We start from the raw sequence: 21,154 nt of genomic DNA on the forward strand, positions 1-21,154 counted from the left end.
TGACAGGCCAAGATTTATGGTTGTCATGCGACTTGCTTCAGAACAGTTTTGGTTTCATTTTGAACTGTTAAAAAAGGGCAGTTGCTGTGTGCCTGCCAGGAAACGACAGCTGATAATCTTTCTCTCTTGAAAAGAATTCCTGCATCAAGTGTGTTTACTATTTCTTCCTGTATCTGAAGAAACCTTTACTGTTACATTGCTGCTAGAAGACCTAAGAAAATCCTTGTTGCTGCTTCCTGCTGTAAAGCTTAACTGGAGCTTTCTGTGCTGCATCTCTTGGAAAGCCTACCCAGACCAATCAACAACATTGCCTGGAAAGAACTGTTCTAGGAAGATCCCATTGACAGCTGCCAATTTGCCATTGGGACACCTTGGCAAAAAAAAGGACTTCCTTCCATACCTTCTTTTCAGCCTAAGTTTTTTTTTAAAATTCCTTCTATTTCTTTGTAACAGCTGTAAACAAAAATCCTTTCTTTCTGGTTAACCAGTTGTGTGCGTATGAGTGTGTGCGTGAGGGCTAGGATAAATAAAGGGCTTTAATATTTCAATTCATGCATATGTTTACATTATTGGTTAAGAGTCGGTTTATCATAAATTAATAATTTTGTTGTTTATTAAAGATGCCTGGTTGGTGTGTTTATTCTGGGGAAAAATAGAGTATCTGACTGACCAACTTTCGGTAAGTAGGAAAATTTAAATATATGCTGTGACCTGTGGAGAAGTGGGACTGAACTAACAGAGCACTCCTCCCGCCTCGGTCGTAACAGGTAAGATGACCAAAACTGCACAGAGTGCTCCATCTTTCGTTTTTTTACTTGTCCCATCACCACTTCCTTTGGCTCTGCCCCAACAACTCTTGTCATTTAATCTCTCCTGTCCTTCACCCTATCACAGACCTTCCCTTTTGTTCATTTACCACCCTCTCCCATTTGACCTATTTAAAACGTATTACATTTCTAACTTTTACCAATTCCAATGAAGGGCCATTGACCTAGGAACATAGGACTTAGGAGCAAGAGTAGGCCATTTGGCCTTTCAAGCCTGCTCTGCCATTCGATAAGATCATGGCGGATCTGCTGTGATCTCAGCTCCACTTTCCTAACTTTCCCCCGTAACCCTTGTCTATTAAAAATCTATCTAGTTGAAAAATTAACTCTGTCTCTCCACAAATGCTGGCAGACCTGCTGAGTATTTCTAGTGTTCACTGTTTTTAATCACAGTACTCTAGGTGTAGCTTCACCAATGCCCTGTACAGTTGTACTAAGACTCCAATCCCTTTGCAACAAAAGTGAACATACCATTTGCCTTCCTAATTGCTTGGTGTACCTGCATATTAACTTTCTGCGATTCATATACAAGGCCACCCAGGTCCCTCTGAATACAAAATTTCCCAGTCTCTCAGCATTCAAAGAAATTCTGCTTTTTTATTTTTCCTACCAAAGTGGATAACATCACACTTCACCCTATTGTAGTTCATCTGCCATATTCTTGCCCACTCTCCTAAGCTTTCTATATTAGTTACATTATCCTAATACAGACTGGGATAGTAATGTAAAAGGCAGAGGGGGAAGAGTTTCTGAAGGGTGATCCGGAGAATTTTATAGATTAGTATGTTTCCGACCCAATGAAGCAGGATGCATTGCTGGATCCAGTTCTGGGGATTGAGGTAGGTCAAGTGTCAGTCAGGAAATATTTGGGGGACAGTGACCATTGGCATCATAAGGTTTAGGTGAGCTATGGAAAAGGAGAAGGAGCAATCCAGAGTAAAAATAATTAATTGAGGAAGACCCCTATGGATGAGAATGGATCTGGCCCAGGTAAATTGGAATCAACGATTGGCAGGCAAAACTGTACCTGAAATATGGGCTGCCTTTAATGAGGAGATGGTGTGTAAAGCATGGCTACCCGACCAGACCCGACATGACGTGTCGGGTTTGGGTCGGGTCGGGTTGGATTGGACGTGGACACAGCGCTGCCTTGCTCAAGGCGGGAAGTAATCTTCAAAATCTGAACATTCAGCTGGGACGTCAAGGCGGGAAACATGCTGCCGGAACGGAGGACCACAACATTTGGACAAGGTACAGCACAATAACCTGCTTGATATAATTAACTTTATTAAAGTGATCAGGTCGGGTCGGGCGTGGAAACAAAAATCAAAGGATCCGTGCCCGGGTCGGGTTTGGGTTGGATGTGGTCGGGTCGGGCCCAGGTCAGGTTGCAATTTCATACGCGAGCAGGCCTTTAATGGTGCGGGTACGGTCGAGTTACATTGCCACGAAGGGGGAAAATAAGACAAAGCCAGAGCTCCTTGGATGAAAAAAAGAGAGAGAGAGTAAGATGAAGCAGAAAAAGGGTGTGTATGACAGATGTCAGGTTGATAATACAAGGAGAACCAGGCTGAAGAGAGAAAATTCAGAGGGGAAGTGAAAAAAGAAACGAGAGAAGCAAAAAGAGAGTATGAGAAGTGACTGGCAACAAACATAAAAAGGGAATGCAAAGTCTTCTATAGGCATACGAATAATAAAAGGATAGCAAGAGGAGGGGTGGGCCGATTTGGGCCCAAAAAGGGGATTTACGCTTGGAGGAAGGAGGCATGGCTGAGATATTAAATGAGTACTTTGCATGTGTCTTTACCAAGAAAGATGATGCTATCGAAGTCATTGTGAAAGAGAAAGTAGTTGAGACACTTGATGGTCTAACATTTGATAAAGAGAAGGTATTAGAAAGGCTGGCTATACTTAAAGTTGATAAGTCACCAGGACTGGATCAGACGCATCTGAGGACACTGAGGGAAGTAAGGGTGGAAATTGCAGAGGCTCTAGCCATAAACTTCCAATTCTCCTTGGATACAGGGGTGTTGCTAGAGGACCAGAGAATTGAAAATGTTACACCCTTGTTCAAAAAAGGGTGTAAGGATAAACCCAGCAACAACAGGTCAGTCAGTTTAATCTCAGTGGTGGGAAAGCTTTTAGAAAAGATAATCTGGGACAAAATTAACAGTCACTTGAACAAATGTGGATTAATTAGGAAAAGCCAGCATGAATTTGTTAAAGGCAAATCATGCTGAACTAACTTGTTTGCATTTTTTTATGGGGTAACAGAGAGGGTTGATGAGGGTATATAGAGTTGATGTGATGTACATGGGACTTCCAAAAGGCATTTGATAAAGTGCCACATAACAGGCTTGTCTGCAAAGTTAAAGCCCATGAAATAAAAGGGAAAGTGGCAGCATAGATACAAAGTTGGCTGAGTGACAGGAAACAAAGTAATACTGATTGTTTTGAGAGCTGGAGAAAGGTATACAGCAGTGCTGTTCCCCAGGAGTTGGTACAAGGACCACTGCTTCTCTTGATCTATATTAATGTCTTGGACTTGGGTGTGTGGGTACAATTCCAAAATTTGTGAATGCCACAAAACTTGGAAGTATTACGAGCTGTGAGGAGGATAGTGATAGACTTCAAGAGGACATAGACAGGCCAGTGGAATGGGCGGGCACGTGGCAGATGAAATTTAATACAGAAGCGTGTCAAGTGATACATTTTGGTAGGAAGAATGAGGAGAGGCAAAATAAAGGATATAATTCTAAAGCATGTACAGGAGCAGAGGGACCTTGGGGTATATGTGTACAAATCATTGAAGGTGGTACAGCAGGTTGAAAAAGTGTTTAGAAAGGCATACAGGATCCTGAGCTTCATAAATAGGGGCATAGTGTACAATAGCAAGGAAGTTATGGTGAACCTTTATAAACCACTGGTTCAGTCTCAACTGGAGTATTGTGTCCAATTCTGGGCATCACACTTTAGGAACTATGTAACAGTTTTAGATCGGGTGCAGAAAAGATTTTTGAGAATGCTTCCTGGGATGAGGGACTTCAGTTATCAATATCAATTGGAGAAGCTGGAATTGTTCTCCTTAAAGAAGAGAAGGTTGAGAGGAGATCTGATAGAGGTGTTCAGAATCATGAAGGGTCTGGATAGACTAGATAGGGAGAAACTGTTCCCATAGGAGCAAGGGTTGAGAACCAGAAGACTCCAATTGAAAGTAAATGGCCAAAGAAGCAACGGTGACAGGAGGACTTTTTTTTAAATGCAGCGAGTTTTTCGGCCCTGAAATGCACTGCCTGTGAGTATGGAGTGGTGGAGACAGATTCAATAGTGCCTTTCAAAAGGGAATTGAATTATTATCTGAAGAGAAAAATTTATAGGGCTACGGGAAAAGGGCGGTATAGTGAGATTAGCTGATTTAATCTTGTGGAGAGACGGCATAGACATGATGGGCCAAATGGCCTCCTCCTGTGCTGTAACCATTCTATGATTCGAAATAGAAAAAAAAAACACAGAAGCATAGAAAAATAGGAGTAGGCCATTCAGCCCTTCGAGTCCGCTCCACCATTCAATACGATTGTGGCTGATCATCCAAACTCAGTGACCTGTTACTGCTTTCTCCCCGTATCCCTTCATCCCATTGGCCCTAAGAACTATATCTAACTCTTTCTTGAATATATTTAATGATTTGGCCTCAACTGCTTTCCGTGGTAGAGAATTCCACAGATTCACCACTTTCTGGGTGAAGAAATCTCTCCTCATCTCAGTCCTAGATGGCTTATCCCTTATTCTTAGACTGTGATTCTACTGCAGCCCCTTTGCATCCTCCTCACAGCTTATTTTCCCACCTAACTTTGTATCATCAGCAAACTTGGTCACGTTACACTCAGTCCCCTCATCCAGTTATCAATATAGATTGTAAATAGCTGAGGCCCAAGTACTGATCCTTGCGGTTACTGCCTGCCGAGCCAAAAAGTCCCACTTTGTGTTTTCTGTTTATTAACCAATCCTCAATCCCTGCTAATATATTACCTTTAATCCCATTAGTCCCAATTTCATGTAATAATCTCTTCTGTGGCACCTTATCACATGATTTTTGTAAATTAAAATACACTACATCCACTGGTTTCCTCCTTACCCATCCTACTAGTTACATCCTCAAAAATCTACAACAGATTTGTCAAACACAATTTCACTTCCATAAATCCATGTTGACTCTGCTTAATCATATTATGATTTTCTAAGTGCCCTGTTACCACATCCATACTAATAGATTCTATTATTTTGCCTACTACTGATGCTAGGCTGACTTGCCGATACATCCCCATTTTCTCTCTTCCTCCTTTCTTAAGTAGTGGGGCTATGTTTGCTACCTTCCAATCCTGGGAACTGTTCTAGAATCCAAGGAATTCTGGAAGATCAAAACCAATGCATCCACCATCTCTGCAGCTACCTCTTTGAAAACCCTAGGATGCAGGTTGTCAGATCTGGAGAATTGTTGCCACTTAGTCCCATTAATTTCTCCAGTACTATTTCTTTACTTATACTGATTTATTTAAGTTCCTCATTCTTGCTAGACCCTTGGTTCCCCATTATTTCCAGAATGTTTTTGTGTCTTCTACTGTGAAGACAGATACAAAGTATTTGTTTCATGTCACGGCTATGTCCTTATTCCCCATTATAATTTTAAGCTATCTCTGCCTCTATTGGGCCCAAGTTTACTTTCACTAATCTCTTCCTGTTTACATACCTATAGAAAAGTTTACAATCTGTTTTTGTGTCTCTTGCTACTCTACTTTCATATTCTTTTTTCTCTTTCCTTGTCAAGTTCCTGGTCCTCCTTTGCTGAATTCTAAAATCATAGAAACATAGAAAATAGGAGCAGGAGTAGGCCATTCAGCCCTTCGGGCCTGCTCCGCCATTCAAAAATATCATGGATGATTGTCTAATTCAGTACCCTGCTCCCGCTTTCTCCCCCTATCCCTTGATCCCTTTGGCATTAATATATCCATCTCCTTCTTGAATATATTTAATGACTTGGCCTCCACTGCCTTCTGCCATAGAGAATTCCAGAGGTTCACCACCCTCTGAGTGAAGAAATTTCTCCTCATCTCGGTTCTAAAAGGCATACCCCATATCCTGAGACTGTGACCCCTGGTTCTGGACTCCCCTACCATTGGGAACTTCCTCCCTGTATCTAGCCTGTCTAGTCAAATTAGAATTTTATAGGTTTCTATGAGATCCCCTCTCATTCTTCTAAACTCTAGTGAATATAGGCCTAGTCGACCCAATCTCTCCTCATACGTCAATTCTGCCATCCCAGGAATCAGCCTATTAAATCTTCTTTGCACTCCCTCCATGGCAAAAACATTCTTCCTCAGATAAGAAGACCAAAACTGCACACAATACTCCAGATGTGGTCTCACCAGGGCCCTGTACAACTGCAGTAAGACATCCTTGCTCCTGTACTCAAATCCTCTTGCAATGAAGGCCAACGTACCATTTGCCTTCCTAGCTGCTTGCTGCACCTGAATGCTTGCTTTCAGCAACTGGTGTACAAGGACACCCAGGTCTCGTTGCACCTCCCCCTTTCCCAATCTATCACCATTGAGATAATAATCTGCCTTCCTGTTTTTGCTACCAAAGTGGATAACCTCTCATTTATCCACATTATACTGCATCTGCCATGCATTAGTCCACTCATTCAACTTGTCCAAATCACACTGGAGCCTCTTTGCATCCTCCTCACAGCTCACATTCCACCCCCCAGCTTTGTGTCGTCTGCAAACTTGGAAACGTTACATTTAGTTCCCTCACCCAAGTCATTAATATATATTTTGAATAGCTGGGGCCCAAGCACTGATCCCTGCAGTACCCTACTAGTCAATACCCGCCACCCGGAAAAAGACCCGTCTATTTCTACTCTCTGTTTTCTGACTGTCAACCAATTCTCAATCCATGCCAGTATGTTACCCCCAATCCCATGTGCTTTCATTTTGTACACAACCCTCTGATGTGGGACCTTATCAAAAGCCTTCTGAAAATCCAAATACACCACATTCACTGGTTCTCCCTTATCTATTCTACTAGTTACATCCTCAAAAAACTCCAGTAGATTTGTTAAGCATGATTTCCCTTTCATAAACCCATGCTGACTTTGTCCAATCCCGTTTATGCTTTCCAGGTGTTCTGCTATCACATCCTTTATAACAGACTCTAGCATTTTCCCCACTACTGATGTAAGGCTAACTGGTCTGTAATTCTCTTTTTCTCTCCCTCCTTTTTTAAATAGTGGGGTTACATTTGCCACCCTCCAATCTGTAGGAACTGCTCCAGAGTCTATAGAATTTTGGAAGATGACCACCAATGCATCCACTGTTTCCAGGGCCACTTCCTTTAGCACTCTGGGATGTAGATTATTAGGCCCTGAGGATTTGTCAGCCGTTAACCCCATTAATTTCCCTCGCACTATTTTTTTTTTTAACTAATACCGACTTCCTTCAGTTCCTTCCTCTCATTAGACCCTTAGTTCCCTAACATTTCTGGGAGGTTATTTGTGTCCTCCTTTGTGAAGACAGAACCAAAATATGTGTAAATCCTCCCAATCTTCATGCTTACTACTCTTTTTGGCAACATTATAAGCCTCTTCATGGGAGATTGGCACCAGTTCTGGGACAGGAAGATGAACCGATGAGATGGGTTCCACTTGAACCTGTGTCCCAGTAGAAATGGTAAATAGCGAGGTGGCAAAGGCTTTAAACTCGTAAGATGGGGGGGGGGGGGGAAGGATCTACAAGAACCATAAGCAGCTTATTATAAACAAAACAAGGAAGGAGAGCATAGGAAAGACTAAAGTAAGGGAGGACAGGTGATGACAGGGGAATACATAGAATTTTAGAACAGGAGTCTAAAAAGATGGCTAAACATAAAGTGAGAGGAATTCCTATTAAAGTGGAAGAGTGGTGGAGCAAAAAATATGCAGATAAATTAGGGAGTTGAGTACAAAACATAGAATCATCGTTATGGAGGATTTCAACTACCCAGATGTTAATTAGACAGAAGAAGTAGGTAAAGGGGATAAGGGAATGGAGTTCCTACAATGTGTACAAGACTCCTTTCTAACCCAATCTGTAAAGAGCCACTATTGGATCTAGTAAGGAAAATGAACCTCAGCAGATAAGAGAAGTAGGGGAACATCTAGGCAGTAATGACCATAATATTACATGCTTTAAGATAATGATAAAGAGGGACATAATTATGACAAAAAACAGATTAATAGATTGGAGAAAAGCTGATTTTGAGCAGCTGAGAATAGAACTTGGGAAAATAAAATGGGCAACAATATTGGCAAACAATGATGTAGAACAACAATGGGAAACATTTAAAACGGTGTTCAACAGAGTGCAGGAAAAATGTATTCTGCTAAAAGGAAAGAACAAACTAAACACTGGTGAGAATCCATGGATGAATAAAGACATAAGGGAACAACTGATGGTTAGGAAAAAGGAGGAGGACATGATGAGAGAATATGAAGCGATTAGGAGAAAAGTAAAAAAAAATGAGCTAGGGAATGAGGAACAATGAATTATATTATCAAGGAACATTAAACAAATAGTACAATACTTTACAGGCACATCAATTAAAAAAAAGGAAGGCTGTAATGGGAATAGGGTCAGTAAGGGATAGGCAGGATAATGCCACAGATAACCTTAGAGAAATGGCAGAAATATTAAATAATTATTTCGCTTTGGTGTTTACTGGGGAAATAGGACAGGTAGACATGACATTGAATGATGAGATGAGCAATGAGATAAGTGCATTTAAAAAATGGATGTATTGAATAAACTAATCAAACTCAGAGGATGAAGCCCCTGGTCCAGATGGATCACATCCACTTATTTTGAAAGAATCGAGGGAAGAGCTAGCAGAGGCATTACTATACATATTTAATAATTTGTTAGAAAAAGGTGTAGAGCCAGAAAACTGGCAAATGGCTAAGGTAATAGTTATATCTAAGAAAGGGGACAGAACATTCCCAGGGAATTATAGACAGTCAGCTTAACATTGGAAAAATGGAATCCCTACCAAAGGAGAGAATAAAAGTACATCTAGAAATGAAAAATATAACAATTAGATTAGAGATACAGCACTGAAACAGGCCCTTCGGCCCACCGAGTCTGTGCCGAACATCAACCACCCATTTATACTAATCCTACACTAATCCCATATTCCAACCAAACATCCCCACCTGTCCCTATATTTCCCTACCACCTACCTATACTAGTGACAATTTATCATGGCCAATTAACCTATCAACCTGCAAGTCTTTTGGCTTGTGGGAGGAAACCGGAGCACCCGGAGAAAACCCACGCAGACACAGGGAGAACTTGCAAACTCCACACAGGCAGTACCCGGAATCGAACCCGGGTCCCTGGAGCTGTGAGGCTGCAGTGCTAACCACTGCGCCACTGTGCCACAATGAACAGTCAGCGTGGATTTCTAAAGGGAAAATCTTACTTGACCAACCTTACTGAATTTTTAGAGGAGGTAATAGACAATGGCAATGCAGTAGATGTAATTTATCTGAATTTTCACGAGGCCTTTGATACGATGACCCATAATAGACTATGGAATAAGGTCAGAGTGTGTGGACTCAGGGGTCAAGTTGGCAGAATGAATTGCTAGCTGGCTTCAAGACAGAAAACAGAGAGTGAGAGTAAAGGGTTACTATTCAGATTGGCAAAAGGTGGAAATTGGGTTCCCACAAGGATCAATGCTGGAACCACTGCTATTCACAATTTACATTAACAATTGGGTCTTTGGAATAAAAACACAATTGCTAATTTTGCAGATGACACCAAATTGGGGGACAGTCAATACCGAGGAGGACATTAGTGGCGGCACAGTGGCGCAGTGGTTAGCACCACAGCCTCACAGCTCCAGGGACCCGGGTTCAATTCTGGGTACTGCCTGTGTGGAGTTTGCAAGTTCTCCCTGTGTCTGCGTGGGTTTCCTCCGGATGCTCCAGTTTCCTCCCACATGCCAAAAGACTTGCAGGTTGATAGGTTAATTAACCATTATAAATTGCCCCCAGTGTAGGTAGGTGGTAGGGAAATATAGGGACAGGTGGGGATGTGTTAGGAATATGGAATTAGTGTAGGATTAGTATAAATGGGTGGTTGATGGTCGGCACAGACTCGGTGGGCCGAAGGGCCTGTTTCAGTGCTGTATCTCTAAACTAAACTAAAACTAATTAATAAACTTGGAGAATGGCAAATAATTAGCAAATGAAGTTCAACACGGATAAATGTGAGGTTGCATATTTTGGTAGGAAGGACAGGGAGGTCACTTACCACTTGAAAGGTGCAAGTCTAGGTGGGGTAGAAGAACAAAGGGATCTCGAAGCACAAATAAACTAATCATTAAATGTTGCACCACACGTTAGCAAAGCCATAAAAAAAGCAAACCAAGCACTAGACTCTATTTCTAGAGAGACAGAACTGAAAAGTAGGGAGGTTATGCTAAACCTGTATTGCACTTTGGTTAGATAACACTTAGAGTACTGTGCACAGTTCTGGTTGTCATACCATGGAAAGGATTATAGAGGCACTAGAGAAGGTGCAGAGAAGAGTTACAAGGATGATAAATGTGTGGGCATCCACATCAGGAAAGGATCAACAGGCTGGGTCTCTTTTCTCGACAAAAAGGCGGAGGGGTGATTTAATAGAGGTTTTTAAAATTATGAAAATATAAACCAATAGCACTGCGGTGCTAATATATTTTTAAATCATGCAGAAAATATAATTATTGCTTAATTTTAATATTACCATTAAAATATTTTGGTTTCACGAATCACTAAAAAGTTAATTTACATGATTAATTTCTTTTAGGCAAGAATTTCAACATGGTATATTCCTGCAGTACAACAGTCATACTTTAAAGCTAGTGCAGTTGCAGGTGTTACATTTTCAGTATCCATGTACCATTTTCCAAAGATGGGAAAGAATGTGCAAGTATAACTTTGTGAATTAGAAAATTACTCCAACCAGCATACCATTTTTGCTATCACCATCAACTGAGAAAGTGGAACAAGTTCAGCACATTTTTTATATTGCATATCTAAAGCCTGCAAGCCATTTTTTTTTTCCCTCTACACCACCTGCACCCCCAACCTCTGGTCTGTCCGGGCTATACAGCTCCTTCGACAATAATTCAGATGGCTGACTTGTCCAAGGCTTCACTTAAAAGCTACCTTCTTATCAACTAAAACAGCAACCTATCCCCTACCCTCCTTCCATGAGGTGCTGGTTTCCATTCAGTGCCTCCCCACTGCAGTACAACTAGCTGGTTAGGAGGCTTGGGAGAGAAAGAAAATCAAAACTTGGTCGTCCAATGCCATTGCACTGCAACACTGGTATAACAACATAGTGCATTTCCATTTCCCCCAACTAAAGGATCAGGTTTAATACATCAAAAAAGAGCTAATGCCACAAAATAAAATAGATTTTCAGGCATAGTGAACTGATGAACTACAGCTATCTAACAAATTGACTTAGTTACCTTGTTTTACCCAGTTCCACAATACAACATCCATATTCAGTTCCAAATGTTATCTTGATATTTCTATAGTCATAGGTCTGTCTTCCATCAAGGCGCTGTCGATTAAAAATGCAGGGAATCAGTCACATTTAAAACAAATTGGCTTTAGTTTACGGCGTTTCTATAACAAAATTCCATCTACATTCATGGTAGGTTGTGACTGTGATTTGACAGCATATTTATATTTTCCTCAATAGATAAACAGAATTCATCCACCTACCCCATTACTAACTTTTCAAAATACTATCAGAAAACCACTAAAGCAAAAAGGAAAATCCTCAATTTTACCATAGTTGCTGATTAAAATAGACAGAATGGTACCTCTCCACATTATGGGCTAGAAATTAGTTAGCCTTGTTTTTTGGACCCGGGTCATGATTTGTGACTTGTCCAAGCTCGCACAGATGAGGTGGGCAACACGCAAATGCCACGTACCCACCTCATCTGAACGATTGTAGCGTTGGCCCGCACTGCTGTCTGCTCCTGATTGCTGCCTGCGGTCCCTGTGCACAGAAGGGGGGCTAGGCAGCATTGTTTGCAGACCATGTTGTATGACCAGCCTGCTCTTCATAAAAGCAGGCAGCATCTCAAAGAGAAGCGTCACAAAAATAATGCTGCAATGTAAATTATAGAAAAGTGAGGACCAGGGCAGACAGAGGGAACCAGAGTGACGGATGCAGCGCTGGAGGCATCAGTGGTACAGGTGGGCAGGAGGAGAGATGACATAGCTTTGCAAGGGTCCAGGAGGCCCTCAAGGACCACCCTCAGAAAGGAGTGGGAACAGGCAGTGAGGAAGGTCAGAGTCTGGACTTAAAGGCTGGCAGCAGTGCCACAAGAAGTTGAATGACCTTACACGTGTGGTCAACATCAGTGAATGCACCTTCACGTGATATCTCATACCCACCACAACAACACCTCACCATCACACACCTACCAATGCTGTCAGCATTGCACCCACCTTGCGCTGCCTCCACACACCACCAGGTATTCAGCTATGGTGGACTCATCACCCAAACACAGTGCTACACAGCCACAGGCATTCTGCCCTTGCTTGTGCAGCACAAGGTGACACACAACATAAGGGAGCAGAACTAGTGGGGGACAAGGATGTCTGCACCTCCTGAGTCCAATGGAGTAGGTGGCTCTCCGCATCATTTAGATTAGATTAGAGATACAGCACTGAAACAGGCCCTTCGGCCCACCGAGTCTGTGCCGAACATCAACCACCCATTTATACTAATCCTACACTAATCCCATATTCCTACCAAACATCCCCACCTGTCTCTATATTTCCCTACCACCTACCTATACTAGTGACAATTTATAATGGCCAATTTACCTCTCAACCTGCAAGTCTTTTGGCTTGTGGGAGGAAACCGGAGCACCCGGAGAAAACCCACGCAGACACAGGGAGAACTTGCAAACTCCACACAGGCAGTACCCGGAATCGAACCCGGGTCCCTGGAGCTGTGAGGCTGCGGTGCTAACCACTGCGCCACTGTGCCGAGCTGGCTGTGACGGGCCTTGGCATCCGACACTGCTGAAAACATTGAGGAGGACGGTATATTCCTGCCTTATGCTCCTTCTCAACTCCCAGCAGACCCTCATCCTGCTATCAGGCATTATAAACAAGCTGCTGATGAAGTGAACATGGACCTCTTGCTTCCCACCCCACACCCTTTCCCCTTCTGATTTCCTGCTTTCAGACACCCAAGAACTGCTACCTGCCCAGCCACAGGAGCCCGGGGGGAAAAGAGAGCAACAGCATAGAACAGCATTAATGAAGAGGCCTCGGCACTTGATCTGACACACTCAGCCACCAGCTCAGATACTGGCACTGAACGTACAGAGTTGGGATCAGCACATGCTGAGTCATCTGGACAAGAGAAGCCTGCATCCAGGGCAGAGGTAAAGGATGGTTTGTTTGCCAGCTCACTGGAGGCCCTCTCACATGAGAGCACTGAACAGGCATTTTAGGTGTATCGGCTGGTTTGCCAGACAGCCTCCTACCAAGGAGCACGGAGGAGTTGGACTCCAACTTGGCAGGAAGCATCAAGCAGATCTTGCCTTCTGCAGTCTCTGCTTCATTTCTATGGCCTACTGCAGACCCAGAGGCATTGTCACTGCTGCCACCATAGCCTTTGTGCGGACTGTTCACTACTCCTCTAGCCCCCTCCCACTGTTAGGATGCGACAAGACTCTCAGGCAAATCCAGGAACTCACCAAAATACTTCCAAAACCACTCAGATACTTTGCAATAGAAAGAGTTCCAAAAATGTAACTTAACTGCAATCAAGACCCTTTAAATAGCACTACTGCAGGGCCCAATCTGGGGCTTCATGCTTGTTTTATCTTGAGTAAATACGTAAATGCTGCCTGGACATTTGTTGCACAAATCTGGGATCCTGACGCCACATCAGCTGGTTGGACTGTGTGACGCAAGGATAGCACCGAATCAAAGCCTTCCAGCATCACCTGTGTGCACTTTTATTCTGCCAGAATGTCATGCAGGAAATAGCCAGCATCATGGGATTCACCGGTAGAGCAGTGCAAGGCCTACAAAGCAGTGCTATAAGCAATACTACACAAATTAATTTCTCACCCTATACCTTTAATATAAAAATACCATAATGATCTGTTTGTGAATAACACTACATTCTTCTAATTCTCATCTATATGTCTCAGTAGTACACCTGGCAGTATCCATCCTTGGCATTAGCTATGAGGAGAGGTTGGAAAAACTCGGATTGTTTTCACTGGAACGACGGAGGTGGAGGGGCGACATGATAGAGGTTTACAAAGTTATGAGCGGCATGGACAGAGTGGATAGTCAGAAGCTTTTTCCCAGGGTGGAAGAGTCAGTTACTAGGGGACATAGGTTTAAGGTGCGAGGGGCAAAGCTTAGAGGGGATGTGCGAGGCAAGTTTTTTTTTTTTTACACAGAGGGTGGTGAGTGCCTGGAACTTGCTGCTAGGGGAGGTGGTGGAAGCAGATACGACAGCAACGTCTAAGAGACATCTTGACAAATACATGAATAGGAAGGGAATAGAGGGATATGGGCCCCGGAAGTGCAGAAGGTGTTAGTTTAGGCAGGCATCAAGATCAGCACAGGTTTGGAGGGCCGAATGGCCTGTTCCTGTGCTGTACTGTTCTTTGACTCAGTGTCAGCATTCTCACCTCAGAGCCAGAAATTCATAGGTTCAAGAGGCTTCAGAGACACAAGTTCTGGGTTGTTGCCTGTGCCATGTGCTAGCGAAGAGAGGAATAGGGAGAGAGAGGAGTTGAACACGTGGCTGCAGGGATGGTGTAGGAGGGAGGGTTTTGGTTTCCTGGATAATTGGGGCTCTTTCTGGGGTAGGTGGGACCTCTACAAACAGGATGGTCTTCACCTGAACCAGAGGGGTACCAATATCCTGGGGGGGAGATTTGTTAGTGCTCTTCGGGGGGGTTTAAACTAAATCAGCAGGGGAATGGGAACCTAAATTGCAGTGCCAGTGTACAGGCTGTTGAGAGTAGTGAGGTAGGGGATAAGGTTACAGGGACGCAAGAGGGCACTGGCAAGCAAGAACTTGGTTTAAAGTGTGTCTACTTCAACGCCAGGAGCATCCGGAATAAGGTGGGTGAGCTTGCAGCATGGGTTGGTACCTGGGATCCTGATGTTGTGGCCATTTCGGAGACATGGGTAGAGCAGGGGCAGGAATGGATGTTGCAGGTTCCGGGATTTAGATGTTTCAGAAAGAACAGAGAAGAGGGTAAAAGAGGGGGGGGTGTGGCATTGTTAATCAAGGAAAGTATTACAGCGGCAGAAAGGACGTTTGAGGACTCGTCTACTGAGGTAGTATGGGCCGAGGTTAGAAACAGGAGAGGAGAGGTCACCCTGTTGGGAGTTTTCTATAGACCTCCGAATAGTTCCAGAGATGTAGAGGAAAGGATAGCGAAGATGATTCTCGACAGGAGCGAGAGTAACAGGGTAGTAGTTATGGGGGACTTTAACTTTCCAAATATTGACTGGAAATACTATAGTTCGAGTACTTTAGATGGGTCTGTTTTTGTCCAGTGTGTGCAGGAGGGTTTTCTGACACAGTATGTGGACAGGCCAACCAGGGGCGATGCCACATTGGATTTGGTACTGGGTAATGAACCCGGCCAGGTGTTCGATTTAGATGTAGGTGAGCACTTTGGCGATAGTGATCACAATTCGGTTAGGTTTACCTTAGCGATGGGCAGGGACAGGTATATACCGCAGGGCAAGAATTATAGCTGGGGGAAAGGAAATTATGACGCGATTAGGCAAGATTTAGGATGTGTAGGATGGGGAAGGAAACTGCAGGGGATGGGCACAAACGAAATGTGGAGCTTATTCAAAGAGCAGCTAATGCGTGTCCTTGATAAGTATGTACCTGTCAGGCAGGGAGGAAGTTGTCGAGCAAGGGAGCCATGGTTTACTCAAGAAGTTGAAGCGCTTGTCAAGAGGAAGAGGGTGGCTTATGTTAGGATGAGACGTGAAGGCTCAGTTAGGGCGCTTGAGAGTTACAAGCTAGCCAGGAAGGATCTAAAGGGAGGGCTAAGAAGAGCAAGGAGAGGACACGAGAAGTCATTGGCGGATAGGATCAAAGAAAACCCTAAGGCTTTCTATAGGTATATCAGGAATAAACGAATGATAAGAGTTAGAACAGGGCCAATCAAGGATAGTAGTGGGAAGTTGTGTGCGGAATCAGAGGAGATAGGGGAAGCGTTAAATGAATATTTTTCGTCAGTATTTACAGTAGAGAAAGAAAATGTTGCCGAGGAGAATACTGAGATTCAGGCTACTAGGCTAGATGGGATTGAGATTCACAAGGAGGAGGTGTTAGCAATTTTGGAAAGAGTGAAAATAGATAAGTCCCCTGGGCCAGATGGGATTTATCCTAGGATTCTCTGGGAAGCCAGGGAAGAGATTGCAGAGCCGTTGTTGTTGATCTTCAAGTCGTCATTGTCGACAGGAGTAGTGCCGGAGGACTGGAGGATAGCAAGTGTTGTCCCCTTGTTCAATAAGGGGAGTAGAGACAGCCCTGGTAATTATAGACCTGTGAGCCTTACTTCGGTTGTGGGTAAAATGTTGGAAAAGGTTATAAGAGACAGGATTTATAATCATCTTGAAAAGAATAAGTTCATTTGCGATAGTCAGCACGGTTTTGTGAAAGGTAGGTCGTGCCTCACAAACCTTATTGAGTTTTTCGAGAAGGTGACCAAACAGGTGGATGAGGGTAAAGCCGTGGATGTGGTGTATATGGATTTCAGTAAGGCGTTTGATAAGGTTCCCCACGGTAGGCTATTGCAGAAAATACGCAAGTATGGGGTTGAAGGTGATTTAGAGCTTTGGATCAGAAATTGGCTAGCTGAAAGAAGACAGAGGGTGGTGGTTGATGGCAAATGTTCATCCTGGAGTTTAGTTACTAGTGGTGTACCGCAAGGTTCTGTTTTGGGGCCACTGCTGTTTGTCATTTTTATAAACGACCTGGATGAGGGTGTAGAAGGGTGGGTTAGTAAATTTGCGGATGACACGAAGGTCGGTGGAGTTGTGGATAGTGTCGAAGGGTGTTGTAGGGTACAGAGGGACATAGATAGGCTGCAGAGCTGGGCTGAGAGATGGCAAATGGAGTTTAATGCGGAGAAGTGTGAGGTGATTCACTTTGGAAGGAGTAACAGCAATGCAGAGTACTGGGCTAATGGGAAGATTCTTGGTAGTGTAGATGAGCAGAGAGATCTTGGTATCCAGGTACATAAATCCCTGAAAGTTGCTACCCAGGTTAATAGGGCTGTTAAGAAGGCATATGGTGTGTTAGCCTTTATTAGTAGGGGGATCGAGTTTCAGAGCCACGGGGTCATGATGCAGCTGTACAAAACTCTGGTGAGGCCGCACCTGGAGTATTGCGTGCAGTTCTGGTCACCGCATTATAGGAAGGATGTCGAAGCTTTGGAAAGGGTGCAGAGGAGATTTACTAGGATGTTGCCTGGTATGGAAGGAAGGTCTTACGAGGAAAGGCTGAGGGACTTGGGGTTGTTTTCGTTAGAGAGAAGGAGGAGGAGAGGTGACTTAATAGAGACATACAAGATAATCAGAGGGTTAGATAGGGTGGATAGTGAGAGTCTTTTTCCTCGGATGAGGATGGCAAACACGAGGGGACATAGCTTTAAGTTGAGGGGTGAAAGATATAGGACAGATGTCAGAGGTAGTTTCTTTACGCAGAGAGTAGTAGGGGCGTGGAACGCCCTGCCTGCAACAGTAGTAGACTCGCCAACTTTAAGGGCATTTAAGTGGTCATTGGATAGACATATGGATGTAAATGGAATAGTGTAGGTCAGATGATCGGCGCAACATCGAGGGCCGAAGGGCCTGTACTGCGCTGTAATATTCTAATTCTAATTCTAAAATTCAAAATCTAGGCTGATACTTCAGTGCAATACTGAGAAACTGCTGCATTGTCAGTGGTGCCATCTTTTGGATGAGACATTAAAGCAAGATGCCATCTGCCCTCACAGGTGTTCATAAAAGATCCCATGGCACTGTATGGAAGACATCCATCCTATTTGGAGGAGGTGTGGTAGCACAGTAGTGTGTTACTGGACTAATGATTCAGAGACATGAGTTTAAATCCTACCATGGCAGTTGAGGAATTTAAACTCATTAAATAAAATCCAGAAATCAAAAGCTAGCATTAGTTTCATAGTCACCATTACTATCAGATTGTGGTAAAAACCCAGCGGGGTCACCAATGTCCTCTATGGAAGGAAAGCTGCCGTCCTTATCCAGTCTGGCCGACATGTGACTCCAGACCCACGGAAATGTAATTGAATCTTAACTACCCTCTGAAATAGCCTAGGAAGCAACTCTGCTCACCACCACCTCCTCAAGGGCAACTAGGATGGGCAATAAATGTTGGCCTCACCAGCAAACACCACATACCATGAATGTGCAAAGAAGTGCAGAGGAATTCTCCTCAGTCTCCTGGACAACATTTATCCATAAACCAATATCATTAAAATGAGTTATCAGATCATTTATCTCATTGCTGTCTGTTAGCGAATTGGATGTCGTATTTTCCCACATCACAGCAGTGACTATACTTCAAAAGTACTTTGTTGGTGAAGTGTTTTGGCACATTGTGAAAGGTGCTTTCTTTCAATGCAATACACACTGAAGTGATTAGATCAGACAAGTTCAAAGTTTTCGGGGGGTGGGGGGGGGGCGGTGGTGGAAGATGAGGGCAGCAAAGTTGATGTGTATATGGACTTACTAAGTGCCATTAGGCTAATTAACAAAATTGAAGCCAATGGGATAAGACGAGCAGTTGCAGCATGTATACAAAATAGACTGGGTTCTGATAAAGGGTCACTGACCTGAAATGTTAACTTTTCTGCCAGACCTGATGAGTATATCCAGCATTTCTTACTTTTATTACAGAATTGTGGTGAATGGCTGCTTTTTCAGACTAGAGGTGGACTATACAGAGGAGTTCTCCAACGTTCAGTATGAGGATCACTACTCTTTTTAATATATATTAATGACTGACACTTGGTGGTACAGGGCACAATTTTGAAACTTGCAGATGACACAAAACTTGAAAATGGAGGAAACAGTGAGAAAGATAGTGATAGAGGATATAAACAGGTAAGTGGAATAGGTGGACACTTGGCAGATGAAATGCAATGCAGAAAAGCATGAGGTGATACATTTTAGTAGGAAGAGAGACAATACATGCTAAATGGTATATTTTTAAAGGGGGTGCAAGAGAGATTTTTGCACAAATCCTTATCGGTGGCAGGACAGATTAACAAAGCAGTTAATAAGGGATCCTGGGATTTATAAATAGAGACACACAGTACAAAACCCAGGAGGTTATGCTAATCCTATCTAAAGCACCACTTCAGCCCCAGCTGGAGTATTCCAATCCTGGGCACCATACTTAAGGAAGGACATGAAGGCTTTAAAAGAGGCTGCAGAAGAGATTTACTGGAATGGTTCCAGGGATGAGGGATTAGTGTTATATGTATAGACTGGAGAAACCGGTGTTGTTCTCCTGACAGCAGAGAAGGATAAGAGGAAATTTGATAAAAGGTGCTTAAAATCATGAAGGAGTTTGATAGAATAAATAAAGAGAAACTGGGAGGGGAATTTTACTGGACCACGGAGATAGGTTTGTGGGTGGGTCAGGAAAATGGCAATATAAGATGAGTCGGGCTATCTGCTGGATGTGTTCCCGCCTCCTCACATTTTTACCAGAGGCAGCTTCAAAGCAGTAATGGTAACCTGCCCATCAGTGGACGGAAGACAATTAAGGTAATTATGGAGGTAATTAGTGGACATTTTTGGAAGGCTCTGGAATTTTGCCGATGGCGCATGGAACCCCTACTGTGTTTTCAGCTTGTCTGCTCAAAGGAGGCGAGAACAGATCGGGAGGTCGGAGTGCATGAAATACATATGCAGCGGTCAGTTTAAAGGACAAAATTGGCTATCCTCAGGCCATCTGCAGGCAAATGCTTGCAACAGTTTGCTTGTCACCTGCAGATGGACCCACCAGATAGTGCTGGGCACAAGGAATTGGCTGCCAGTCTCATCAACAGTTTGGCCCTTGCATCTTGCTCCGCCCTCTCCTTCTCCATTCACCTCTGCAACACACAGCATTCACAATGGGTCTACTAGCCACCCTTCACTTCAGGCGATCTGATTAGCCCTCCTGTGTTCTCAGGCCGCCCGCCGTCCCTAATTGGATGGCATTCCTGGAGGCGGATTCTTAATTGGCCTCCTCTGGGAAGATTGTGCCCGATGACCCAGTTCACGATTGTTCACAACCCAGACGTCAGCCCAATGACAGGTTCATAACTAAAACAGGAAAATTCAGCCCACTATTTCCAACGGCTGATTGGTCTATAACGAGAGGGCACAGATTTAAGGTGATTGGCAAATGAATCAGAGGCAGCATGAGGAAAAACCTTTTCTGTTTACGCAACAAGTGGTTAGGATTTAGAATGCACTGATCAATAAGGCGGACGACAATATTTCCTCTAAGCTGTATGGGTGCACAACTGCACAGCAATCCGGAATTTATTGTGCAGAGAACAAACAGGCCACACACAACCAACATTCCCTTTAAGATGCACGCATATGTGGCTATGCAGCAATCTTAAAGGGACCACGCACTGCAACAAACAAGGTGTGCATAGCACACCTTGGGGCGGCGCAGTGGTTAGCACTGCAGCTTCACAGCTCCAGCGACCCGGGTTCAATTCTGGGTACTGCCTGTGTGGAGTTTGCAAGTTCTCCCTGTGTTTGCGTGGGTTTCCTCCGGGTGCCCCCACAGCCAAAAGACTTGCAGGTTGATAGGTAAATTGGCCATTATAAATTGCCCCTAGTATAGGTAGGTGGTAGGGGAATATAGGGACAGGTGAGGATGTGGTAGGAATATGGGATTAGTGTAGGATTAGTATAAATGGGTGGTTAATGGTCGGCACAGACTCGGTGGGCCGAAGGGCCTGTTTCAGTGCTGTATCTCTAAACAAAATAAAATAAAACAAAGAGAAATTAGAGGGAACTTTGGTGGTGGATACAGACTGAATAGTAGCATTCAAAAGGGAATTGGCGAAATGCATGAAGAAGGAGAAAAAGACTACAGGGATACAGGGAAATAAAGAGGGCCAATGAAACTCACTGGATTGCTCTTTGAAAGAGCTGGTGCAGACTCAATGGGCCA

The 21,154-nt window shown here is 43.7% G+C and overlaps 1 protein-coding gene across 3 annotated transcripts in view; it reads right to left on the minus strand.

Annotated features, from left to right (window-relative positions):
• Window positions 1–21,154, minus strand: part of exosc9 (exosome component 9) — a 137,356-nt gene that overhangs the window by 104,689 nt on the left and 11,513 nt on the right. For all 3 annotated transcript variants that reach the window (XM_068023212.1, XM_068023299.1, XM_068023128.1), the window contains exon 2: window positions 11,385–11,479. In XM_068023212.1, the coding sequence (XP_067879313.1) occupies window positions 11,385–11,479 (95 nt within the window). The remainder of the gene's footprint in view (window positions 1–11,384; window positions 11,480–21,154) is intronic.

This window comes from Heterodontus francisci, chromosome 1, assembly GCF_036365525.1.
Source record: "Heterodontus francisci isolate sHetFra1 chromosome 1, sHetFra1.hap1, whole genome shotgun sequence".
NCBI lineage: Eukaryota > Metazoa > Chordata > Chondrichthyes > Heterodontiformes > Heterodontidae > Heterodontus > Heterodontus francisci.